The following is a 27,281-nucleotide window of genomic DNA, read 5'->3' on the forward strand; positions in this document are numbered from 1 at the left end:
CATCGGCTCAGCTCCGACTCCAATATAGAGCCATATAATTTGGCCAAGTAATGACCAATCACGATCGTTCTGTAGTTGCCTGGTACCATGGGGTCCCCACTCTTAAAGAGTGGTACAATGATATGCTCTGTCCAGCTTGTCAGGAAACCCTCACAAATGGCACGATTAAACACATGTACGATGAGCGGAGCCAAAGTGTCTCGTGCATATGAGAAGTGCTCTCCAACTAGCCCATCATGATCCTGTGCCTTTCCATTCTGTAACCTGTCTATCGCATCTAGCACCATCCGCATAGTAAAAAAGGTGCTGCTAGCCAGTCTAGCTCCCGGTGGAGGGGGGGTGGGGGGCTGTCCTGGTGCATCATATAGCTCTCTAGCATAAGTATGCCATGCCTCAGGTGCAGTAATCGGAGTACCTGGCTGTCTCTCCTGAAACATCTTCCATGCCCTCTTGCTGTCCTTCCTTAGGAAGAGTTGGTAGATCTCCTCCTCTAGCTTAGCCAGATAGGCTCGTGTCTTCCTCCGCACAAGGCACCGAAAGATCATCCTAGCTTGTCTATGCGTGTGAGACCCAATGGCAATCTCACGCTGTAGCTGTGCTCGTGTCTCACGACACTCATCATCATACCAACTGTTATGTGGGGCAGTGCTGCGGGTGTGGGTGGAAGGGATAATAGTGCAGGGAAATGCATATGAGGCGGATGCATGTAGTACACCTGCCAATCCTCTCGTGATCTCGTGCAGAGGGCTATGCGGGTCTAAAGCGAACAAGCCATCAGTTACTGCATCTCGATAAACCCCAACTATCTCACGTGTAAACTGATATCTCGGGTACCTAGGTAGATGAGTGGTTGGCGGCTTGGCCCATCTCTCGGGGATCTACCTACTAGTGTGAAACTCAGGTATGCATGATCGACTGCTATGCCAATGGGCCTACTGGAAATCGTGAAACCCCGCACATCAGGTATCAATGAAGGAGATCCCATCAAGTAGTCCACTGTGCTCGCTCCCCTTTTAGAGTTCCAGCGTGTGAGAGCATCTGATCCTTGCCATCTCGATAAGCCATTGTATATGACCAACCCATGTGCAGTCCCGAGTGTGAGAAAATGCCTGCCATAATCTGTAATCTCCCCCTCATCTTGTGCTGATCTCTACAACCCTACATCCTCTGCCGTGATTTCTGGTACATAGCCTCTTGAGTATCATACAACTCTGTCTGCTCTATGCCTGTACGTGCATTAAAGTCTCCCAATAGTAATATGTCTCCTGATGGTGCAAACTTGGAGTGGGCTGGGGAAAAGTAGCATACCGCCACATATAGCTCGCGGAGCCCCTCTGTGCATATTCGGACCCACATGTACCTCGCATCTGCATCTCTATGTACCACATGTATTTTGTCACAAAGCTCCTCCCTGTAAAGTATTGCCACTCCTCCAGATCCTCTGGTACCTCCCACTGTGCGTGGCTGAGGGCGGAAAACTGATTCCCATCTATAACCCCGGACGTCAATAACCCTCTTGTTAGTGCACTGATGGGTCTCCGTATACATAGCAATATCACTGTGTCTGAAAGTATCCTCAAAGTATCCTACATGTGTTCTAAGGGCTCCGTTGCAATTCCACACCGTGAATCGCAAGGTCTCATAGGCCACGCACCATCAAGCAGGCCTCGTCTCCGTAATGATGACTCGGCCATCTCTGTATACCGCCCTTTCCCCTCTTTCCTTGCCTCAAGCACACGCAGCATGTGTTCCTTCCGGTGTGCTATCTGTGCCTGGTTTAAGGTATAAATCTTTTCCCCCTTAAGGCCCATCCTTTTGGAGAGGAAGGCCTTCTTCTTCTCCAAGTCACCAAACCTGATGATCAATATCTTCGCCCTGGTTTCATCTCTGCCTACTCGCCATGCTCCGGTAATGGGTACATCAGTGGCTCCAATTTTTGTTGCAAGAGCTTTTGCATCCTCTTGGGGATTTCCCTTATCTTCCCACCCAACTACACGTACATGTAAGGCACGTGCCCGTCACTTGGCTTCCTCTTCCAATGTAGCATTCATCACCTCTGGTGTATCCTTCTGTTTTTTTACTACTTCAATCCATGGGTTGACTTCCTCAATTTGTTTCTTTGTGGCACTGGCAATTTCAACCCATGAATGCATTTCCTTCTCACCTGCAGCCACTTTTGCCTTACAAGTACATGCTCTAGAGAGAATATGTTGCATGACTCTGATCATCTTGTTGATTGATTATTAAACCTTTTAACAAGTACATGCTTTTATAGGCTACTGTGTGCATGTGTGCAAAGTGATAGGGAGAGAGAGAGAGATAAAAGCTCTAGAGAGAATATGTTGCACGACTCTGATCATCTTGTTGATTAATTATTAAACCTTGTAACAAGTACATGCTTTTATAGGCTAGAAAGCCTTATCTTTCTCAACACTCTACTTGTGGAGCAATGACACTTAGCTAAACCATGACATCACTGCTTACACACACACACAAACACACTAGTGGCTGTAACCCCCTGTTCACACACTAGTGGCTATAAGCCCCTATTCATGCACACTTACTCACATAAGTGAGTGTACACACACATATAAGGGATGTTCACACAAAGACATAAACCCGTACATGTACATGATGGATATACACACACATACATAATTGATACACACACACATAAGGGATGTTCACACAGACATAAACAGGGGTACACGTACACGATGGATACACACAGACACACTCCGAAATACCAACATTCCTCGGACCTCATGAAAAATACCAAGAACAAACGGTGTCGGTCTCCCATATTCAATAGTGTCCGACTTGCTCCACGCTCCTGACGCGCTCCTCAAGTCTCGAGGTGAAGGCGAGTAAAAATGGCAACCTTCAAGAAATCAACTCACGACCCAAAGATCTCACAGCCTGTGGACAGCAATGCTCTGCACGGCAGTAGGGAAAAGAGGGTGCTGCAGAGACAGGTGTACGGACAGATGGCGCTGATCTGTATGGCCAGAAAATGCAGGTACAACAGAAGGTACAAGCATTGTATAGCCTGTGGGAGATGGCACAGATCCAGTCGTTCAACAATACGATCAGCAGCAGGATGGCACCCTCTCAACGATGATGAAGGTGGCGATAGATTAAAGGCACTCGAGGTACTCAATGATGAGGATGCGCTAGAAGTGCTCGATGGGCCAAGCCCCTGTAAATATACCTAGGGGGAAGAGGAAAGGCACACCTTGCTTTTTCTATTATTCAATGCTTGCTTTTCCCTCTTTTACAAGGCCTTCTTCTTTGAAATTCAGAATCTCAATGAAGCATAACCTTATTGGATCTCGATTCACAAACGCTTCTGAAACCTTCTAGATTATCCTCAAAATGATGAGTTTCCAAGTAAGACATTCTTTGTAACATACGTGACTTCAGTGTGCACTATGTGACAGCTTGACTGGAACATACAAAGAGATCTAGGACTAAAAGTTTGATCGATGTATTCTAGTAACTTATAACGAAAAGCTAATATCACTTCAAAGTTCTGACCTCTTTGCAGTATAGCACATGAGATTGAACTGTCCATCGACCTCTTCAAGCTTCCAAAAGCTGTCTGAGAGCAACTTCATATCCAACACAGTTCCCTGCACACACGGCACATTCACCATCAAGAAATTATAACCTTGTTCTACCTCTTTCAGCATTGCAGCAAGTTTCAACAAACGAACTATAATAAGAGTACACTAGCAACAAAGGCCGTATATCACCTGGATGCAAGGAACCTGTAGCTGGAAACTTAGAATAGCTTGACCAATTGCTCCATCCATTTGACCGAATTGCAAATCATAAATGTGGACTGTGTCCCCAACAGTTGCCTTCAACAGGGAAAAAAATTAAAAGAAGACTTGAGCACTAAAAACATGAGCCTGTCCATAGTTCATATCATACGTTTCATACTGCCATTCTTCAAGGAGAATGATAGGTATGAAAAGGTATGATTCAGCCACTGGTGGAGTTTCATACGTGGCCTTAAATTTGGGGCCATTTATGTGGGACTTAATAACACTTAGCCATTCGCATTGGAGTCTTGGACAATTTCAAAATTGACACTTGATAGTAGTCTGTGGATACTTTAAGGCTGAAAACTTGAAACTTGGAAGTACAAGCCTGGGCCCTTGGCCCTAGAGGTTGGCCCTAGAGGTTGGCCAAATAAAAAACTTGAAACTTTGAAAGTTGATACTTGAAACACAAAAGATGAAAAGTCATTAAACTTCAAAGTTCACATAGATGATTGCACGCATTGCACATCATAAACCAAAAGACAATTCACACCACAAACTTCAAACTTCAAAGATTGAAAGGCTCAAGCCTCAAGAAGCAAATCCAATGATTAAAGATGCGTCATGAGACCAAAAATTTTATTAAAAAAACCCTCACGTATGAAACCCGTGTATCATTCTCCTGTTTTTCCAATGTTCGCAAACATTTGCTTGACCAAACATGTGCGAATGATATGAACTGTGATCCTGAACTTGAAATGTGTAATATAATTAGTTTTTGACAAGCTCACCCCTAAACTCCGAAAGAGGAAAGCTATTTGCCGAGATCCGCTTCTTGAACCCTGCTCTTGAACCCACATCATTTTTGGGGTATAACCTGCACAAGCATCAAATTAGATTAAAATACTAGTGTTGACAAGGTTCCAGTCTGAAGAAGAACCAAATTATCACCGTACTCATGTTACGAGCTTGATCCTAGTTATTATCAACAAACATCTTGGCATACAAGATCATTCTTGAACTAAAGTCCATAAGCACAAAGATAGAACTTGTTGTCATGCTATTGGTAGCATGAATGCCGAATCTAGACTGTGATTAACGCCAATCACAGGCTGATTAAAGCTACTCACAGATAGACCTAAGTTATTGTATATTGTCAAAACATGATTATATATAATGAAGACATGGATCCAAACACAGATCTATCTGTATGATGTCCTTACTACAATGCATAACCTAAAACTAAGTTGTAGTCCACTTGAGGAAGGGGTAAACGCTCATCAAAGCAACAAACTACTAATGAGATGCCATGTTTGCTGCCTGAAGATGTGGCTCTACAAACCCAAGTCTTCCCATGCTATGATGACCCTTGACCTGTCTAATTTATATGCATCCTGATGGCTGATTGCTGGTGGTCGGCAATTTCGAAAAACCCACAACTGAATAAAGTGTCTTTTTCATGCTATGAATGACCCTTGACCTGCCTATTTATATGCATCCTGATGGCTGATCAGCTGTCTGATTGCTGGTCATCCAATTGGACAAACCCACAACTCAATAAAGTACATAAATCTAACCACATGACTGGTCCATGGGTGCCTCGTCTGTGCAGATTTGGACAGCCAAAACACTGCCTAGGCTGGCCATACGTGCTCACGAACCCTGCCTTTTAGGAGGCTGTCACTGTAGGCTATGTCCATGTGCAACCTGCTGAAGGCATGCACGTGATATCCCCTTTTGCTACACGTGGAGCAGTGGGGCACATGATGCACCTTTGCTCCACTTTTGTCCCACCAACTATAAGCTCTACTCCACACTCTCAGGCTCTGCCTCCAATAGTACCCCTTATCACATCTGCTGCCAAAGGAAATTCTACATCAAACATCTCATCTGGCTCCAATAGTACCTCTATCACATCCACTGCCAAGGTAAATGCTACATCAGTCATCTCATCTTCCTCCAATAGTACCTCTGCCACATCCACTGCCAAGAGAAATGCTACACTAATCCTCGTCCATATAGGATTGAAGAGAGGTGCTTAGAGCTCCTTGGATGACTATACCTCTGGCTTTTGCGAATCCAACAGTGTCATAGTGGCATGGAAATGTGTTTCAAAAGGTCCACAAACATTTCGACTGAAACACGTTTCAGGCTCAAAACATTTCGGCTGAAACCTCGTTTCTTCAGGCAAGGGTAGATAAGGGCAAACAACATTTAAGGGTGGAAATCCCGCTATTGCCCACACTTCCAAAGTCCAACACCATGTCCATGCCCTCGTTGGCCCCAACTTGCATTGTGCCCCTTCACTCACACCTACGCAACACACACACCCACACAGCCACGCTTTGCCAACCTGCCTAAGCGACACTTCACCAACATGTTTAACGCCAGCTAGCCACGCAGCAAAAGAGGTGCGGCAGCAACAGCAAGAAGGTGCAGAGAAAGGGAGGAGGAGGAGGAGGAGAAGGAGAAAGAGAGAGAGAAGAAGAAGAAGAGGAAAAGAAAAAGGAGGAGAAGGGGAAGAGAGATAAGCAAGGGAGGAGGAGGAGGCTACGGAGAAGAAGAAGAAGAGGAAAGAAAGAAGAAGAAGAAGAAAAAGGAGGAGGAGAGGAAGAAGAAGAAGAGAAAGAAGGAAGAGAGGAGGAGGAGGAGGAGGAGGAGGAGGAGGAGAGGGAGAAGAAGAAGAAGAAGAAGAAGGATAAGGGGAAGAGAAAGAAGGGAGGAAAGAGAAAGGAAAAGAAGGAGGAGGAGGTGGAGGAGACAAAGAAGAAGAACAGGAAAGGAAGAAGAAGAAAAAGGAGGAGAAGAAGAAGAAGAAGAAGAAAGAGAAGCAGAGGAAGGAGCACAAAAAAAGGAAAAAGAGGAGAAAACGACCAAAAAGCAGAGGAAGAAGAACAAGAAGGGAAAAAGAAAACAAAAGAAAAAGAGGAGAAAACGACCAAAAAGCAGAGGAAGAAGAACAAGAAGGGAAAAAGAAAACAAGCAAAACAAGAAAGCAGTAAAAAAGTCATCCAAAACAAAATCAGTTGGATCAGCATTAGACAAATAGAAGCTCCACATTGGAAAAAAACAACACTTTCACCAAACAGCCGATATTCAAAGCAGGAGACCTCTCATCTTCCACAGCAGATTTTTTTTACACCAACATCAGTGAGCTCCTCAATTTTTTTCCCCTGAGCCAGCCTTGCCCAGGAAGTACCTGACCACCCACCGCCAACATCGATTGCCGCTCCACGAAGGTTGCATTTTTTTCCATTGGAAGCATTTCTACACCAACAATACACCACATGCAGCCTCGACAAGCTTCCTACCTCAAGGGCCAACCAAAATCTATCTCGAACGGGCTCCAAAAGAGGTGGATTAGAATCTTGCCTACCACTAAACCTCGCAAGACTTCTTCACAAACTACATCTTTGACCATCCACACCTCTCCGGAACCGGCCACATCTTCACCACCCGAGCTTGGTGATGCCAAGATGCGGTCATCATTAGGAAGGGGGGCATGTTAACCACTCCGGTTCACATGGTTTCACCCGCCCGTCCTTCTATAAGCCATCTTACCCGTATGTAACGGAAGCCTATCTTTTGTAAGACAGTGCTTAAATATATAAAGCGGCCTTACCATGTGCTTAATGCCAAATGGGGAAGTCCTAGATTTCATGTATATACTTGCTTAAGGCTAGGAATAGTGGCCATGGACCATTTTTAAGTTATGGCCAAACTCTAGCCATTTGTATATAACGTAATTTTGACATTGAGCAATACACAATCATTCCCCTTGCAATAGAATATTTGCAAGCTCTCCCTACTTGCTTGCTTGCTTGTGTTTTGTTGATAGCCTCACATGGGTTGATGGTAGAAAAGCTCAGCATAAAAAAATGGTTTGACTAGAATTTTAAGAAAAATGAACTTAAGAAGAGAGATTTGGCACTCATGTTTGGGGTTGGTTCCAACAAAAAACAAAAGCTTAAATATCGAGAAATGAGACCATTTAGAGTCACGAAGATCACTCCACAGGGCTCGATAAGAATTGAAACCCTTGATAGTGTCGAGATTGAAGAATACATCAATGGGAGTTGGCTAAAAAGGTACTATGGGCCCCTAACCCAAGACATGCTAACCTAGGTACATAGGAAAAGGCTAGAGACAAACTGGGTCTGTGCCATCGCCACAAACTTCTACTCCCACTTGCTTTCAAAGCAAACCTCTTATTCATCTCAGGAGCAAGAGTAAATGCATCAGCAAGTGCGGTAGCACCTATCGACAGTTGTGTCACACGATCTCTAGCGATTGTTGAAATTAGGAGTTAATCACAAGTGTTTAACAAGAGTGATTAATCAAGAGGACATGAGATTAACTTGAAAGATTAGGCATATTGAATTTCATGGTAGAGCTACAGCTATAGAGGGTCGAAGAAATACATGGCTATGGAGTGTAAATAGCGAACAGTGAAGGAGAGAAGGTTAGAGAGAGAACAAAGCTCTTGGAAAGAGAGAGAGAGAGAGAGAGAGAGAGAGAGAGAAGTACACAACTCAATGATGTCACTATTGATTGATTTTTTCAATGAAGTACATGCACCTTTATAGGTTACAAAGGTTGCCCAATGACATCACTGCTTCTGTTAAGCACACACAAATATCTAGATATTATTTGATGCCCCTCTAAGAGGTGGTTCACATCCAAACAAGACACTTACACTACCACTCTCTAGGAGGTGGTTTACACACAAGCAATACCTTGATCCTAACAAACCCTCCCTCGAGGGATTGCCTCATACTATGTCAACGATAAATCTAGGATCATGGTTTCTCATGCCAGTTTTCCTAGTCAGGGATAAATTACATGGCTCTAGTTTCACATGTCTGTTATGGGATCCCAAGTATAAGGACATACAAGAGATCAGATCACACAAAAGAAAACAACACACACAATGGACTTAAAAAGCCCAATCATCAATACAATAGTTGGCCTCTTGTATGAAAGGCTCTTCAATAATATTTGCAATGTTTTTCTTTGAATAGCAATCTTTTTCAAGATGATTGCTTTTTCCACATATGCCACAAGGATTTAGGCTAAAACAATCCTTTTCCAAGTGATTGCTTTTCCCACATAATCTTCTGCAAGCTTTACTTTTGGCTTGTCCTCTATATGAGCCCTTGGACTTTAGAACAAAACCTTGGTCTATGATAGCTTTTGTTGACCGTTTGCTTCTTCTTTCTTTCATCAACCTATAAAGAACTAGTGATTCCCTCCAAGGTAGGATTAGGAATGTTCTTCAAGGTGGTCACCAAGTTGTCATACTCCTTAGGAATGCTTTTGAGAAGCACTACCATGGCATCATCTTCAATTACTGGAGACTAAACTGGAGCTAGTTGAGTTATGAGACTCCTCATTTTCTTAACATGTGCAACAAGAGATTCTCTTGTCTTCAATTGCAACTCAAACAAAGTGATTTCCAAAGATAACTTTGAGTTTTTAGCACTAGCACCGAAGAGCATATCAAGTTTTGTCTAAGCTTCGACTAGTGATTCTAGGTCAAAAATTTGATGCATGGTGAAGAGATGTCGTAGCCAAACACAAAAATCCACACACACACACACACACTCAAAGAAGCAAGGTCGTGAGAGTACAAGGAGAGGCACACAAAGAAATGTCATGGATTATGTACAAAAGTACAATAATATGTGAAGCCCGTAAGTGAAATAACAGTTGATTCACGTGTACAAGAGCTCAAGGAAAAAACCTCTCCTAATGGCTCATAAAACCCCAAAAGGCAACAAGCCCAAAGCTTTTCAAAAAGCTTCAAACTTTCGCGAGGAAGAGCCTTCATGAACAAATCTGCCATGTTGTCATGCCTATCATGTGTAGGCACATAAACCAAGTTGAGTTGTCCAAATGCCACCATTGAGTCAGATCTCCCTCATGTGCGGGCCATTGCCACAGATTTTTACAGAGAACTCCTCTTGGCCGGTCCTTCCTCTCACCCCCCAAATTGAGGCAATGAGAGAGAGAGTGTGGCAGCACACGCGAGAGGTGGTCTCCCTCAAACTACATAGATCTTTGAGCTCCCCCCCTTCTCGAGTGAGGAGCTAAGTAACACCCTCGAGGCCTTTGACTCGCGGCATGGAGGACGGCTCTAGGGCCACTTTCAATGAGATCGTGATCCCTCGCCTCATGCCAGAAGGGCTTTCAGAGGGGCTCATTCACTTGATTTCCAAGGAGGGTGGTGACAGTTTGGAGGTACAACACTTGCACCCCTTTCTCCTTGGCCACGCCTACAAAATCCTCGCCAAAGCCATCAGCCACCACCTGCAGCCTCACGTCCCAGATCTGATTCAAGGCACTCAGACAAACTTTATCCATGATAGGAGCATCCTGGATAACATCTTCACTTTTTGGGAGGCGACCACCATGGCCCGTTTTCAACAAGAGGGTATGGTAGTGCTGCTCCTAGTATGTGAGAAAGGCTAAGACAAAGTGGATTGGGCTTTTGTCTCGGATGGGATTCCCAACCACAATAACTAAGGAGGAACTTTTCTTTTAAGGGATAGGCTTCAAATATTAGGCCTAAGAGAAAGAAGGGAGAACGCTTTATTCCACCACCCACAGTCAAGTCCTCATCCAAGAGGCCAAAGAGTGACAAGTTCCTCTACGTCAGAGGTGTCCATTGGCCCCCTTCCTCTTCCTCTTTGTTGCTGAGGCGATGAGCTATTTCTTGGCTACCTAGGGGACTAGGGTGCAGAGGGTCTTTGTCTCCCCATCCGGTCACACAGGAGGAGCTTCTAGACTCCAAGTTTACAGACGATACCGCCGCCGACCTCTCAAGCGAAGAGGGGAATCTTCAAACATTTGTGCACGCCATCAAGCTCTTCTGCTTGGCATCAGGAGCTCAAATCCACTGACACAAGTCATGTGGTTTTCAGTTTGGATCCTCACCCACCTCGGCTTGGAGACCAGTTGAGTCTTTTTAGTGGATTCCGCACGACACCCCAGTTAGATACCTGGGATGTTACGAGGAGATTGATCTTTCGCCAAAGCAGCAGCTTGCCCCTCTTATTCTGAGCATTTGGATGAAGCTCCTTTACTCGAGCACCACCCATCTCTCCCTCACCTGCCGCATGGTGGTGGCCAACCAACCAGACTTGGCCACCATGTGGTACATTACCACTTGTTGGTTCTCCCGAGTATGGCTTGGACAAGTGCAAAGGTTGTTCCAGAACTTTCTTTGGGAAGGGACAGCCTTGCTAGGGCCAAGGTGGCCTAGAGGGTTATTATTCAGCCCCGTCATTGTGGTGGGTTGGGCATCATTGATCCATCTATTCACAGCAGAGCCAGCCTGGGCAAGCTAGTTGTTCGAGGCCTTCTGCCAGGGGATGAGTCCTGGAACGCTTTCCTGCTCACTCGGATATCAGCCTACACGCCGTCTCTCGGTGGACACGCCGTCTCTCGGTGGACCCCAGACCCCAACTTGCAGTGGACTAAGGCCCGAGCCACTCTTGGACAGATGGTTGAGCAGGGTCTGCACGTGAGGTTTAATCCTCAAGGATGTTTTGTGGAAGACTTCAAAAATAAGTGTCACTTGGTTGCAAAGGGTAACAGAAATGGCAAGATGTTTACTTTGGATGTGAGCATGCTTAAGATGAAGACAGCCATGTTTGCGCATGGAATAGTGTCATTGCAGATATTGACATATGGCACAAGCGCATTGGTCATGTGAATGTACAACGACTGAAGTCTATGTAGGCCCAAAATACTGTTGCAGGTTTGCCAAAGTTTAAGGTTGATGGTATGCATAAGGTGTGTGAAGCATGCCAACTTGGTAAGCAGGCCAAACATGCTTTCCCACATGAAAAGCATGTCAGTGCAAGGCCATTGGATGTCATACATTCAGATGTACGGAGACCGACCAAGACCGCAACAATTGCAAGTTGCAGGTACTATGTTACATTCATTGATGACCACACTAGGAAAGTGTGGGTTTATTTCATGAGTGAAGGAGAAAAGTGAAGTGTTTGCTCACTTTCAGAGATTTAAAGCCTTGGTTGGGGGAAGTAGCCTCGGTGACCGAGATCGGCCCCTCTTTTCTACGAGGAGGCAGCACGTGGGCACGCGCTTCAACTCTCTCACTCCAAGATTGATACAATTCCCACCCCCAACGAGTCGGCAATGCCCTGGTTTCAGGCACCAGTCCGAGATGGGAGATTTTCATCAGCAGCATAGCTGCATGGCAAAAAATATGGTGGGCCAATTGCAGCAAGGCCACCGAGGGTACTCTCACCCTTCCACCTGAATCATCCACTCTATTTGGACTGAAATCATTCATACCCTCCACTAGGTCGGATCGCATGCGGGTCCCTTTCTCATTGATCAGGCTGGCAAGATTACTTGTTGGCATTACAGGCAGCCAGTTTGGCTCTCCTTCCCTCCACGAGACCACCCCCCCCCCCCTCTGAGAGCGGCCAACCATGGAGGGAAACACCCCTCCCCAGTTTGTTTTTGCCTCCCACGAGAGTTCTGAGCATGTACATCTAGCCCTCAGGCTGCTATTTTTTAACTAATAGAAGTATCTTTTTCCTGGGGAAAAAAAGTGATAATTAGAAGTCTTTACTTGCATGTGTGCTAAGCATCTCCTATACACACACAGTCAGTAAGGGATAACCTTGCACTACAATGCACACATGCTGCTTGTATCCCTTGCCTCAAGCATAGATTAGAGCATTGGGCTTGATCAATGGAACACTTCTTATAAAAAATAAGGTGTATTAGCAGCGAAATAAAACCCAAACAGGTTATCAGAAACAGAATCTGGCGTTGAGAAACCATGCCTGTGAGATCCCCCTTGTACAGGTTGAAATTCAGCAGACGGGAACGATCATAGAGATCCCATAACCTGAATGTTCCATCTTCATGTAGAGCAAAAAGCATCATCCTCTCTTTATGCAGCTGCATGTTTAAGCTCTGAAGAGGACCAGCAATTTTTACCCTGTTTGCAGCAGTGAATGGAAGACTCATTGCTCATTGCCCATATAACATAGCACACATTGATGAGATTGGAATTGATTTGATTAAAGTACACTACCTTGCCACTAGTCCCCACAAGCGCCCCAATAGAGCATCAGAATCTTTTAATTCAAAGCACTGATCTGCAAAAACCCAAAAACTATAAACAAAGTCACTCAATACAGTTCCTACAAAGAGCACCACAAGATTCCAACCATTACCTCTGGCTTCCCCATTGATCCGTTCAAAAGAGTAGCAAAGAATAGAGCCATTTTTCCCGCCGACACAAATACTACCTCCTAATGCTGCAAACGATGTAATCTGATCAAGTCGTGCAAGGTCACTAGCAAGCGAAAACTGAACCATCTCAGATCTTGCAAGGGCCGAAACATTTCTGTACTTGTAGAAGGTTCTAATCTTCAGTATGTAGACAGCACCCGAGATAGTGACCACGAAGGCAGACAATGTCCCTTCCTCATAATTCACTTGAACCTGGAAAGAGAAAGAAGCACAACTAAGTTCATGTCAAGAAGAACAGCTTTAAATGTGATAAAGTGAAGTATGTTCACTTCATGCTTCTGCTCGTGCCTAAAGGCATCATACTTGTTGGGGGAGTCTTAAGGCACAAATTCCTATGTTGACAAAGATTTTATATTCTCAGCCTATGAGTAACATTGAACATCTGGAGGCAAATTCGTAGCTGTGTCCAGCAAGAGCAGTAAGTTCCTGTGAGCCACGGCCAGCACCTTTCTAAGTGTCTTTTGCAATCGGCAAGCAAGGTTTCCCCATTTCTCATGGAGATCATGGTCCAATTTGTAGGTTGCCTGTAGACTGCTCTTGGGATAGCCTTTCAAACTAAGAGCAGATACTACAATTATTCCACCAAAACTGCTGCAAATCTAGCACCTACACCTTGAAGCTCTACCCAATGTTGGCATAGGTTCAGAGTCACAAGGGACGGGGGACGGGGAACGGGGAACGGGGACAGGAACGGGACGGGGGACGGCTGTATGTAGGGAACGGGACGGGGGACGGCTGTATGTAGGGAACGGGGATGGGGGTAGGAACGGCACTTAAAAATTACTTTGTCGGCGCCACCCACTCGCCTATACGGGCAAAGCTTGCATGCCCATGGCCGTGCACCACCTCCATGAGAGGATGGGGTGTGATTGACCTCATCCCACCATGTCCATCCCGTCGTCCTAAAGGAACTTGAAGTGCCGCCGGCGCGCCGCCACGTGAGGAGGATGCCATGGATGATGGATGCCTCCTTGTCAATTCATAGCTTGACAGAGAAATGAAATGATATATTCACATGTCTAAGAGGCCATAGTGGCCTATGAGACCAAAACTGAGAGTACATCTGAAGTTGGTGTCTCATCAAAGAGAACAACTAAATGAGACTAAAAAATACAATAAACTGATTGTCCTACAGTTATAAGAACAGAACTGTAAGACTTCGAGATGATACTGAGTAGAAAATACTCGAAAATACTGAAAAATGTATATCAGGTAGATCCATGTATGCTGATCAGTTGAAGTGTTGCCCTCTCCTTAGATCAAGTATCTCCGCCATGGGGCTGTCTAGAATGAACTAGACTTGTTAGCTTGCCGGGTATATGCTTCCTGAGCTTTGGCAAGGCGCTCCTTAGCTAACTCCATAATTTTCAAGAATGTCTCGATGGTTTTATTAGCCTCAAGAGATGGTGACACGTGTCGCATCAAAAGAGATGAGAAACCGGCGACCAAATGCTGCCTCATACGATGTCCAACCAATACTCGACGAGAGTGTATTGTTTAAGATTGCCTGAACCAATGGACGGTATTGTTCCCATTTCGCCTACTTGTTACGGCAGTATGATTTGAGAACATCCAATTGATTGTTTCGACATCTGTTTGTAGATGGAATGCACTGGAGAGTTGCAACTTAGTCCCAAAGTCGTCAAACAATGCTCTCCAAAAATGGAGACGTGAATTTTGGATCCCTATCTGATGCGATAGTCTGTGGCAAACCACCAATGGGGTACCAAAGCTGAATGAACAAGCGAGCTCTGTCCTCGGTTGTGGCTGTCTGCTTGCATGAAATGAGCATACAAAACTTACTGAATCTGTCCACAATTGTCATACAGTGTGTGTTTCTAGATCCCACTAAGGCAGGAAGAGGGCCTACGAAGTCCATACTGATATCGTGAAAAGGTCCCTCAGGAATAGGAAAAGGCTCGAGTAACCCTGCCTGTTTTGTATGAGGAACTTTCACCTTTTGACATATCTAACATGATTGGACATGTTGGTACACATCCCATCGCATCTTAGGCCAATAGAATGACCTCTCTAATTCTCCAAGGTACTATTGATACCCAATGACCTCCAACAAGAGAATCATGGGCATCGTGGGAAAGGACTTGGCGCTTTTCTTTTAGCACACAGAGACGGTTCTTAAAAAACAACCAACCATCCTGTATATCGTAGTGGCCTTGTTCTAAATTGAGGGCCACCGGATATTGAGTCTTGAATTCTTTCGAATCCGGATACTATGTCTTCCTACTATCCAAGTCTTTGCCTTAAATTTCCAGCACATTGGGCTCCTACAATGTCTGGATTATGCCTTTTAGACTAAGAGCATCGACAACAGGGTTGTTTTTGCCAGTGACGTATTCAATCATTCCCCCAAATTGTTAGAACAATTGAAACAATCTAGACTGCCTGTCACTCCATTGGGCATTGGGCATTGGGCATGGTTTGCAACCATTTAAGTGCCTGGTGATCTGTCTTAACTGTCCCGTAAAAAAAGTGCTTTCCTTATAAGTAGTCATCACCCCCAAAAGCTCTTTGTCATACACCGAATAATCCTTTTCAGAGTTATTCAGCTTGCGGCTATAATAAGCCACTTGCCTACCATCTTGCTGGAAAACAGCTCCAATGACGAGGTTACTAGCATCAGTAATCACCTCGAAAGGATCATCCCACGATGCCAACTTCAAAACTGGTGACTCAGAGGCAACTTTCTACATTGCCTAAAATGCCTCTAGAGCCTTGCTCGTGACGGATACTTTCTGACGACGAGTCTTCACACCCTTGAGCAAGTCAGTGAGAGGTGCTGCAAGGTCAGAAAACTTGTCCATGGATGTGTTGTAGGCCTAACAAAGACCCACAAATGAGCGGATTTCTTGGGCTGTAGTGGGAACATCCCAACTGAGAATGACTTGTACCTTTTCAGGATCGTGGCTAATACCTGATGAACTGATGATGTATCCCAGGTAATGAATTTCCAATACTCCAAACTCACTCTTCTTGGCATTGATAAACAACTCATTGTCTTGCAAGAGTTGCAAAACCTCTGCCACATCTCACTCATGTTGCTCTGCAATCCCTAAGAAGATAAGGATGTCATCTAAGAAGATAAAGACGCATTTGCCAATGAGATCTCGAAAAACCCGAGACATCATTTTGTTGAACGTCACTGGTGCATTGGTGAGTCCCAAGGGCATCACCACAATTCGTAGTGGCCACGCTCGATCCTAAAGGCAGTTTTTGGAATGTCGGCCTCGAAGATCCGAACATGATGGTAGCCACTATCTTAGAGAAAAATTTTGCACCATTGAGTCGTTCTAGGATGTACTCTATTCTGGACATGGGGAATCTATTCTTAAGTGTTAGCTTGTAATCCACACATAAGCGTGCGGACTTATCCTTCTTTTGGACAAACAAAATGGAAGCGGCAAAAGGGGAGGATGACAGTCGGATAAATCTAGACCAGAATAGCTGGGCTAACTATTGCTCCAGCTCACTCTCCAATGTCTTAGAAAGACGATAGGGGAACTTGTTGGGAGGCTTTGAACCACGAACCAACTCTATGCAATGGTCCTCACGTCTGTTGTGTCGGAGATTGGGTGGGAGGCCGTCTCGCGGCATGATGTTGATGTATTGAGACAAAGGACCAGCCATCCGCTGCTCCACTGCGGGACCAAAGTAGCTAGGCTAACTGTTGCTCCAGCTCACTCTCCAATGCTTTAGAAAGACGGAACTATTGCGAGACAATGAGGTCTATATCAATGCAAAAAAGAGCGAATTTGGAGTAGAGAAGATCCACTATCTAGGATATGTCATCAGTGCAGACAAGATTAGCCTTAACTCTGAAAAGGTAAGGGCAATTCTCGAATGGGATGTTCTCCGAATCATGAAGCAAAGATTAAAGCAAGTGGACAAGCATTGTCCCAAGCTCTCGTTTTGAAGCTTCGTCCCTTTTCCAATCATCCAAAAGATCAATGATGTCTCCATGCAACTAAAGCTACCAGACAGTTGGACTATGCATGATGTCTTCCATGTTTCTTGGTTGAAGCCCTATGTTGGACTAGCATTGAAGGTGGTCTCAGATGGGCAACAGCCTGAGATGGTTGACAAAGTTGAAAACATCAACCCGAACAAATTCTCCTCCACAGATGGAAGCATGGTTCCAATCACAGACAAAGACAGTTCTACACGAAGTTCAAGGACCGAGGCACTCATGTAGCCGTATGGCTAGAGGAAGAATTCTTCCAAGCATACCCGCCGATATTGTCGGACTACTTGGAAGCCATGAACCTAGTGCCAGAATGTCACATGCACCCTGTATTCTCGTGCTATGTGACACACTTGCTTAGCATTGTATGTAACATCATACAGTATTAATACCTTTTCTAGGATTATTTGTCGTATGCCGTGGCCCCATTCTGAGCCCCACTCCAAGATGAGCTACATAGGCCAGTCTCCCAATCCTTTAGAGAGTCTACATATGTCAGTCCTCCTACCCACTTGGAGAATTCATCATATAGTGCATGTAGATATCAGCCTAGCATTAGATCTGGCATCACAAGCATCTTAGCATAATCACATAGCTTATGGGCCAGCCCACATGGAGCGTTTGTCAGAATGCACAGCGGAAATGAAGACAACTGTAGAGAGCAATACACAGATGAACGAGAGAGAGAGAAGCTGTGTAACTCTACTATATACACCAATAAAATCCCAGAAGTACACAGAATGGAGTGTGGAGGCAAGGAGCCATTTTATATGGCCCCTGGCTGCTGGTCAGCCAGCCCATAAACAACCGACAGCAGCCTTGGCTGCCCACGACCAGCAAAATGCTCAGTCGGCCAGGAGATATGCAGTTGGCCAGCACTGAGTTGCGCAGCACTAGAACAATCGGGCAGCAAAAACACAGTCGGCCAGCATCTGGGGGCACCCACTCCTCCATAAAAATAGGAAAAATATACACAGAGTGAGGAAAAATGGGAAGACACTAAAATGGGCAAGCACACCCACAACAGAGGCCCTGACATAGTGTACAGACAAGAGATGATTGCTAACACCCCCTCTCAGTTCTTGGATGTGGAACCAACCCCAGTGAGCTGGAGTGCCGCCGGAGCATAGCCTGAGGTAGAGACTTCGTGAAGTGGTCCGCCGCATTGTCCTCTGTCGAACAATAAAGAAGCAAGATGTCACCAGCCAAGATCTTCTCACGAACAAAGTGATATTGTATCTGTATGTGCTTGGTCCGAGCATGGAAGACCGGGTTCCGAGCAATAGCGATACAGCTCTAGTTATCGCACTGGATGACCGTGGGCTCCTTCTGTGGAAACCCAATCTCGCCAAGCAACCTCCGCAACCACGCAACCTCCGCAAGCAGCAGCACAAGCAGCCCGATACTCTGCCTCTGTAGACGACAAGGCAATAGTTTGCTGCCTCTTGCTGCTCCATGAAACAACTCCTGAGACGAGGGTAAAACTATAGCCTAATGTAGGTCTCCTCGTGTCTGGATCTCCTCCCCAATCTGAGTCACTTCAACCTTGGAGTCGAACTCGTTCCTTCGTTTCACCTCCAATGGCGTAGAAGAGTCCAAGATCCTTCGTACCCTGTAGATACCGCAAGATCCACAACCCTACGTCCCAATGAGACTTCAACGGTGTCTGCATAAACGAGCTCAACAGTCCCACAAGAAAGCTCGAGTCCAATCTGGTGTTCAACAACCAGATCAATGAACCAACAAGCTTCCGATACAGAGAGGAATCAACTAGCTCACAAGGATCATTAACTGTAAGTTTAGTGTTCGGGTCCATCGGTGACATGATAGGCTTACAGTTATCCATCCCAAAGGCATCAAGCAACTCATGGACATACCGCTGCTGAGAGAAAAAGAATCCCCTTTGGGTCTGCCAGATCTCCAATCCCAAGAAGAAGTGGAGTAAGTCTAAATCGATCATCTCAAACTCCTTTGACAAGGCAACCTTCGTCACTACAATGTGCTCCACATGACCGCCAGTGAGAATGAGATCATCCACATAAAGGATGATGAATGTGATCATGCCGCGTTTTCGAAAGAGATACAAGTTAGGATCTGCAACTGATCTCTGAAATCCAGTCCGTAGAAAGAAGGAATCAATCTTCTGATTCCAAGCCTTGGGAGTTTGATTAAGACCATACAAGGCCTTCCGCAACCTGTAAACCATCCCTTTTGATCCTGGAACCTCAAAGCCTGGAGGCTACTCAACATACACCTCCTCCTACAAGTCACCATTAACAAATGCAGATTTCACATCCATCTGAAATACGGGCCACTGCTGAGAAGAAGCAAGGACAAGAACAATCCGAATCGTGGTCATCCTCGCTATCGGTGCAAAGGTATCCTCATAGTCGATGCCTGGCCACTGAGCATAACCCTTAGCCACAAGTCTGGCTTTGTGTTTGTCCACCGACCCATCTGACGTATACTTGGTCTTAAAGACCCACTTCACACCAATGACAAACCATTTTGACGGCCTCGAAACCAACTCCTAAGTTTTATTCTTCTCTATGGCATCCAGTTCCACATGCATGGCTTTCCTCTCCAAGTATCCTGTGCAAGGGCTTCCTTGACGGAAGTGGGCTCTTTGTCCCGCATGATATGAGACATCAAAGCATAGTTTACCTGTAAAAGCTCCGCTGAATGACTTTTATCACAAACTCTATGCAATCTTCGAGGTCCGTCCTCTATGGTCCATTCAGAGGGAAGCTCCGTAACACCCGACTCCCGAATGGTGTCTACCAACCACCTGGGTACTCGAGCAGAACACGGAGACTGCTGCTGCTGCGGGGGCTCATCTCCAGCCGTAGGCTCAACCTCCTCAACTAACTGAGGCTGTCTAGCTGGAATAATCGACTGGGAATCATCATCAGAATCATCTCGGTCTCCAAGAAGTGGCGGCTCATCAACAGTGGAAACTAGAACATGCTCTCATCAAAAACCACATCTCTGCTGGCTACGACCTCATTCCTCTCTGGATCGTACAACTTGTATCCCTTGGAAAGAGAGTTATATCCCACAGAGACAAGCTTTTGGAACTTTGAGTCAAGCTTCCTCCTCTCCTTCTTTGGAATGTGAACATATGCATCACTCCCAAACACAAGGAAATGGGAGACATCTAGTTTCCTACCAAAATACGCCTCAAAGGGAGTCATGTTCGGTACTGAAGTCGTCGGAGAACGGTTGAGGATATGGACAACTATAGCCACTGCCTCTCCCCAAAGTGGACGAGGAAGATCATGATGCTCCAGCATCGTCCTCATCATCTCCACCACAGTCCTGTTCTTTCGCTCAACTACTCCATTCTCTGAAGGCGAACTTGTATTGGCCAGCTCCCGCTTGATGTCATGTTCCGCACAAAATCGCACGAATGCATTGAAAGAAAACTCTCCTCCTTTGTCAGCCCTAAGTGTCTTTTATCTTCAAGCCAAACTCTTTCTCAACCATCACATGCCACTCCTTGAACCAAGCAAAAGCTTGGTCCTTCTGGGAAAGAAAATAAGTGAATCTACTACAATCATCGACAAGCAACATGAAATACAAAGAACCTCCCAAGGATGGCGTCTGCATAGGTCCACACAAGTCAGTGTGTACCAACTACTAAGGTTTCGAAGCCCGCCTCTTTATGGTGCTACAATCAGGAGAGAGAATGTAGGAAGCCTTAATCACTCAACTAATCATAGATTAGTTTAGTGTGAGATAATCACTCGTACCCTTGCCTATATAAGAGGCTCACATCTAATGCAAAGTACAAGCTTATTTGATCATCATTATGTTGTCATTATGCTAATCTTCATGTGATTAGTCTTAATCTCTCTCTAGTATTCTCATTATGGTTAAACCATGAGGTTAATTCTAGTCTATGATCCTCCATAAACACTAATATCAATCCTCAAAAATGACACTTGATATTTGGAGATTTGCCTTACGGTAAAAAGGCCATTGGTACGAAGTGGATTTATAAGCTTAAAGCTGATGTTAGCGTTGAACCGCTACAAGGCAAGGCTTGTAGCAAGGGATAGACGAACACGATTATCCAATTAGAGAAAGAGACAACCACCCAATTAAAGGTCTAGAGGTGGGCAATCCAACTTCAAGAGTCCCCATACAACCAACGAGAAACCTTTGTTTCCACATTAATCGCAGACATTAAGTGTCATGTCAAAGGGTTCAAACCGGTTACATTAGATGCAGCCCTAGCTTTGCCTAAGTATTATAAGCCTATTGAGGCTACCTCATGGGGGCAAGACACCCCATCTGCTCATGCCCTTAATTTTCTTGACCTTATTTTGAGCAGATTAGCATGGATTTTGTGACGAATCTGACCACTAACCTCAATAAGAAAAACAACAAGTGTCTAATCATTATGCACGTGTTGAGCAAGTTTTATTATATTGATCCCATGCAAGGGCAATTTTATCGCACAAGAGACACCTAATTTTTTTTTTTAGTATTGGAGTAGCACAAATACCTAAGTCCATTTTGTCCAACATATTACAACGCAAGGTATATGCCCTTGCAATTGGGACTTGGATAACTTGTGTATCCCAACCCTAAACTTTGTTCACGAGGAACCTACTGAGACATATAGTAATATTTATGGATAGTCACCCTGTCCAACAGGTGCAAAGATGGATGGAACAGCATGCAACCCGACTTAAGGTTGAGATTGCATGGGCTAAAATAAATAAATAAGTGCCTCACTACAATATGTCCACCCTACGCTCCATGTTACGCATCACAACATTAAGCCCACCTAATCTCATCAGACAAACAGGATGAAGAGGAGGTCCCAAAACCTTGAAGACTTTCAATGACAGTCAGCAGTCTTGCAGCCTCGCCATGCCTATATCTATATTGTGAGTGTACTCTAGGCAAACTAAACACCTATGAAAGCAATGGGAAAGGATCCATGGAAATTCTTAAGCAGCACACACCAGAATGCTTTCCCCTTGCATGAAAAGCATGCTTGTAACCAAAGAGGAACTGCATGATAGTACTACGGTCTCATATAATACATTTATGTTGATGTTGAGCATAGGACTTGCCTGGTCAGGGTACATAGCAAGGAATGGAGACAATGGCTCTTCGAAGGCAAGCTGCAGGCCTGATATATGTGCTTCATTATCATCCAGCTCCAAAAGCTCTAGGGTTGTGGGCGCTGACTTATGAACTCGCCTGTGTTGAAAATATGCATATGAAATCTATGCTACATCAATACATATATGCACTCTGCGACATACAATCATTCTTTCATTCATGCATACATACACATTCACATATACATAGACTTATTCATTCACACATATATTCAATCCCACGTGTAGGCATGTGTGTGTGAGTGCACACACATTCCTGCTTACCTACATATATGTATATATATACACGTACACGTACATATGTGTGTGCATGCATTTATATGCTATACATTTACATACATTATACACACGTGCATAAATTAATGCATTCATCCAAACAAAATTACATACATATATATATCCGCATGCATGGATACATTACAGACATAGATTGTGTGCTAAGAGCATCAACGAAAGAAAAAGATTCAGGCTTACCAGACAACTTGACGGCAGGATGGAGGGTCAAAAGCAGCAGTTCCAGCCATGTCTGCAGTGAGAGGGCAACAGGGCTCCGCGGCTGAGAGTTGGGCGGGCACCCTAACCTGATTCCACTTCACGTGATCGCTGCCCGCTACAGGAACCTCCATGGCTTTACGCGTATCCCAGTGCAGCTCCTACAGAAAAGACACTCAAAGCAAAAGTGCGCCAATTCCCCTACAAAGGGGAAAGAGTAAAAGACTTAAGCCCTTAATAGTTGGTATTAGGGGAAAGAGTATAAGACTTAAGCCCTTAATAGTTCAAATGTAATAGGGGTCACAATATGGCAGCAAAATTTTGGTTTGCTATTAATTAATTAATGGGTGAGCATAAACCTTCAAAGAAAAGAAATAAAGTGCACCAATTCCCCTACAAAGGGGAAAGAGTATAACACTTAAGCCCTTAATAGCTCAAATATATTAGGGGTCACAATATGGCAACAAAATTCCCCTACAAAGGGGAAAGAGTATAAGACTTAAGCCCTTAATAGTTCAAATGTATTAGGGGAAAGAGTATAAGACTTAAGCCCTTAATAGTTCAAATGTATTAGGGGTCACAATATGGCAGCAAAATTTTGGTTTGCTATTAATTAATTAATGGGTGAGCATAAACCTTCGAAGAAAAGAATTAAAGCTGTGATAACCTTAGGCAAAAATCTAGTGCCTTCTAGATTCATCGAACGTCGACTTTGAGTGGTATAAAAGGTGCTTGAGCCGGAGATGGAGGGGAGGCTAGCGTGGAATAAGAGGGAGGGAGTGGGACGAGGAGAGGCTAGGGCGAGCAAGAGAGGGAGAGGGACAAGAAGAGGGTGCTAGAGGTGAGGGCTTGCTCTGCTGGACAACGCGAGGGAAGCTAGGGCGAGGGAGGGTGGTCGAGGCAAGTTGGGCAAGGGTACGCAAAGGTTAACCTTATCTCATTAATTAATTAATGGCACATAGTGAATAGAGGGGGTCAAAACCGGAGTTGGCTTCCGTTTATTTTACACATTTGTATGGTTTCCTTACACGTATAATGACGGAGGTGGCTTGCTTTATTTCACACACTTGCATGGTTATGTTGCATGTGTCCTCGTGATGTGTTACCTTTTCAATATTGTTGTAGGTGGGATGCTTCCTTCACCATTCCTCCTTGGAGGATGGACGTCCTGTTTGTTGTGGACGTTTCTAAATAATATGGCGTGCCTGCTCGATGGTGTGGAGGTCATCATGCTTGCGTCGTCTGTATGTTGTTGTGATGTTATAGAAGGGTCCAATCATGCTAGATCATCGACATCGGTTTTTGTCTGGAGGTCTCTGAATGTCCACCTTCTGTGGGTGCTATATGTTGTGGGGCTACATCACTTCACCATGTCAGGCTACCGGTTTTGGTAGGGACTTCAATGCACATACTTCTCTTCTGGGCTGTTCTTGAATTGTGTGTTCATGATGGGTTGTGTTTACCTATATGTGCGAGTGGGCAGCATTCGTCTGCATGCCATTTTCATTATGTCGAAGTCCTATCCTCCTATAGCTCCATGCAAGCATCCGCATATAGAAAAGCCAACTCTACTCCTGCGATTACATAACACTCCTGTTCATTTTGACATTGGTTCGTTCTCTCTTCTGGTCCGTTGCCTTTCCGTTTGTCTCATCTCGACAACCTTAGCTTTAGCTAAAGTATGATAGGGTTAGATATTGTATTCATAGTCATAAAAGAAGTACAAGTGTGAAAGAGTTTGTTTTCATAGTATAACTACGTTAAAGTATAACTACGTTAAAGTATACACATACCTACTTTGCATTTATAACCAAAATTTTAATAATGTGTTGTAGCCTTTGCCTTCTCAAGAAAACACATCAAAAGAATGATGAATTGAAACTAATTAGGTGGGTGACATCCACTTGCCACGCATGACGAAATACATTGTCCATATTGTTCATACCCTTCCCTACCCCATAAGAAGCTTGTGCTATGTAAAGTGATCATGAGTTAGCACACCCACATTTTTCATAGGTTATTTTACTTATATTGACCCCTCTTGAAGAAGTTTACCTTGTAACTTGCAAGATGTGATGTCTCTCGTCAACCAAGTAACTCGCAAGGTGTGAAGTTTGCCTTGTAACTTGCAAGGTGTGATGTCCCTCATCAACCAAGTCATTTGAATGCCTCACAAGTTTATACTAATAACTTGTGCTAATTTCAAACATTTGCTTAAGCAAATATAGCTGTAGTACCATCTTCACTTTGCTTAAGCAAATATAGCTCTAGTAACATCTTCACAACACTCACATTAATAGTAGACACATGTAGAATTATATTAAGAACTTGCATTGATTTCAAACACTTGCTTAAGCACTTACATTAGCAATAGACACATGTAGAATTATCTTGGTGATATTCATGTTCTTGGTGGGCTAATGAATCATTTCTAGAACTAGAGGATATTAAAGGATCTTCTTCAAGGAGATGTGAACATTGTTCCTGCAATGCTACTACCTAGGTCAACAAAGCTTTCATGCAATACACCTCTTGAGTTGGTATGAAGGCCCTTTTACTTTCAATGAGTAATTATTTATACTCATCTTATTGCTCTGCACATTATGCAACTCTTTCTTTAACTACATCTTTCTTGCCTTGGTACTTGTGATATACAACACCTACCTACAAAGATTTACTTGGAGATAGAGTTTCCCTTACGTATGCACCACTTTACTTACTTGCCTCTTGCTTTCCTTTTGAACTCTTCATGTGGGGGAGAGGGTGAGCTTGAGCTCCTTACAAGCAAAGACACACATACAAGAGTAGACAAGCACACGAGTAGACAAGCACACAAGAGAAATGGATGGCTAAATTTTCTTCTATTCTCTTCTCTTTTCTACAATCATAACATAAAGATAAGAGTATATACTATAAGATGAAGTACTCTTCTACTATAACATACAAAGGTCAGTCCATAATGTGAACCCAACTACATGAGCTAGCATAACATAAAGATAAGAGTATATACTATAAGATGAAGTACTCTTCTACTATAACATACAAAGGTCAGTCCATAATGTGAACCCAACTACATGAGCTAGCACTATAACTATGCCATAACTCTAGTAAACCATGGTTATCATACAGCTTGTAAACGACTGGCGGCATCTCACCCATAATCTCACCAACCATGCCAATGGTGTAAGTGTGAAGTGTCATCCTGACGTGTCACCCATATCCACACTACTTGAGCTCGATATCTCAACAATTTTCAAATTTGGATGCCCATTAGAGCTTATAAGTGATCAAGGATCACACTTTGTCAATAAGTGCCTCTTGAAGGGTTTCTTTAGGGTTCCATCGAGAATCCTTGCCATATTATCCACAAGCCAATGGGCTAAAGGTCGAGAGCACTAACGAAATGTTGTGTGTAATCCTTACAAATAATGTTGGGGCCAGTTGTAATGATTGCGAACATAAGCTTACAGCTGCACTTTGGGCCTGTCACATGTCCTACAAAATTATAACTACATACACACTATTTCGGTTTGACAAATGGAGTAAATGTAGTGATGCCTATAGAATACTTAGTTTGAGAATTTTAGTTAGTGAACCATTCACTACAAATGCGGCTAAGAGATTGATATATCTTCAAAAACTACACAAAACTAGATTTGTAGCCTCACATGGGTTGATGTTAGAAAATCTATGCATAAAATATGGTTTGACTAGATTTTTAAGAAAAATGAACTTAAGAAGAGAGAGTTAGCATTCATGTTTGGGGTTGGTTCCAACAAAAAACAAAAGCTTTAATATCGAGTAATGAGACTATTTAGAGTCACTGAGATCACTCCATAGGGCCCGATAAGAATGGAAACCCTTGATAGTATCGAGATGGAAGAATACATCAATGGGAGTAAGCTAAAAATTTACTATGGAGCCCTAACCCAAGACATGCTAGCCTAAGTACATAGGATAAGGCTAGAGGCACACAAGAAAGGGAGAGAAAAAAAAAAAGCAAGCCTATGATGAAGCTAAAGTCCATGAGGTGAAAGCCAAATAGTGGTTTCAAAACAAAATATTGCATATGAATATGGATGCACTCACTTCTCTGGAAGATGAGGACTTGGACATTGAACCAACTAGCTTGAAGGTTGGTATCTCTACCTTTGTTGGTATACCCATACTCCTAGCATCTCTTTAGTCGATAAAGGGGCAATTCATCACAACTTACTCTCATATGAATCATGGGAGACTTTTCGAACCTCAAACCCACAAATGCTAAAGTCCAAAGTGCCAATTCATGTATGGTGAAGGCTGTAAGGTTTTTAAAGGTGAATATTTTCATAAAAAGAAATCCCTTGGCTAGAGAGGTTTATGTAATGCTTAATCGGATAGGAACAATGGGAAAGTAGTTATTGCTAGGAAGGACCTAGATTAGTGCAACCAATTGCACCATCATCCACCAATGGTGGGTAGAACCACCCAAGTTGCTAGTAGGAACCTTACATCAGTTGCTAGGTACACTATAGTAGGAACCTTACATCAGGGGAACATGAGGCTCCAAAATAGGTCCAGCATTGGAGGGAGCCCACACCCCATAGTATGCCCTAGCCTTACATA

General features: G+C 44.0%; 1 protein-coding gene across 1 annotated transcript in view; it reads right to left on the bottom strand.

The window, feature by feature from the left end:
- The window catches only part of SAR1 (SUPPRESSOR OF AUXIN RESISTANCE1), a 140,351-nt gene extending 117,382 nt beyond the window's left edge, over nucleotides 1-22,969 (bottom strand). Inside the window, exons 1-8 of the mRNA XM_086814697.1 lie at nucleotides 22,659-22,969; nucleotides 22,134-22,263; nucleotides 12,989-13,259; nucleotides 12,847-12,910; nucleotides 12,593-12,750; nucleotides 4,559-4,644; nucleotides 3,756-3,863; nucleotides 3,538-3,632 (exon numbers count right to left, since the gene is read on the bottom strand). Of these exons, the coding sequence (XP_086670823.1) occupies nucleotides 3,538-3,632; nucleotides 3,756-3,863; nucleotides 4,559-4,644; nucleotides 12,593-12,750; nucleotides 12,847-12,910; nucleotides 12,989-13,259; nucleotides 22,134-22,263; nucleotides 22,659-22,810 (1,064 nt within the window). The 5' untranslated portion in view covers nucleotides 22,811-22,969. The remainder of the gene's footprint in view (nucleotides 1-3,537; nucleotides 3,633-3,755; nucleotides 3,864-4,558; nucleotides 4,645-12,592; nucleotides 12,751-12,846; nucleotides 12,911-12,988; nucleotides 13,260-22,133; nucleotides 22,264-22,658) is intronic.
- Nucleotides 22,970-27,281: the final 4,312 nt, after the last annotated feature.

Source organism: Cibotium barometz, chromosome 20 (genome assembly GCF_041138505.1).
Source record: "Cibotium barometz isolate CiBa-2024 chromosome 20, ASM4113850v1, whole genome shotgun sequence".
NCBI lineage: Eukaryota > Viridiplantae > Streptophyta > Polypodiopsida > Cyatheales > Cibotiaceae > Cibotium > Cibotium barometz.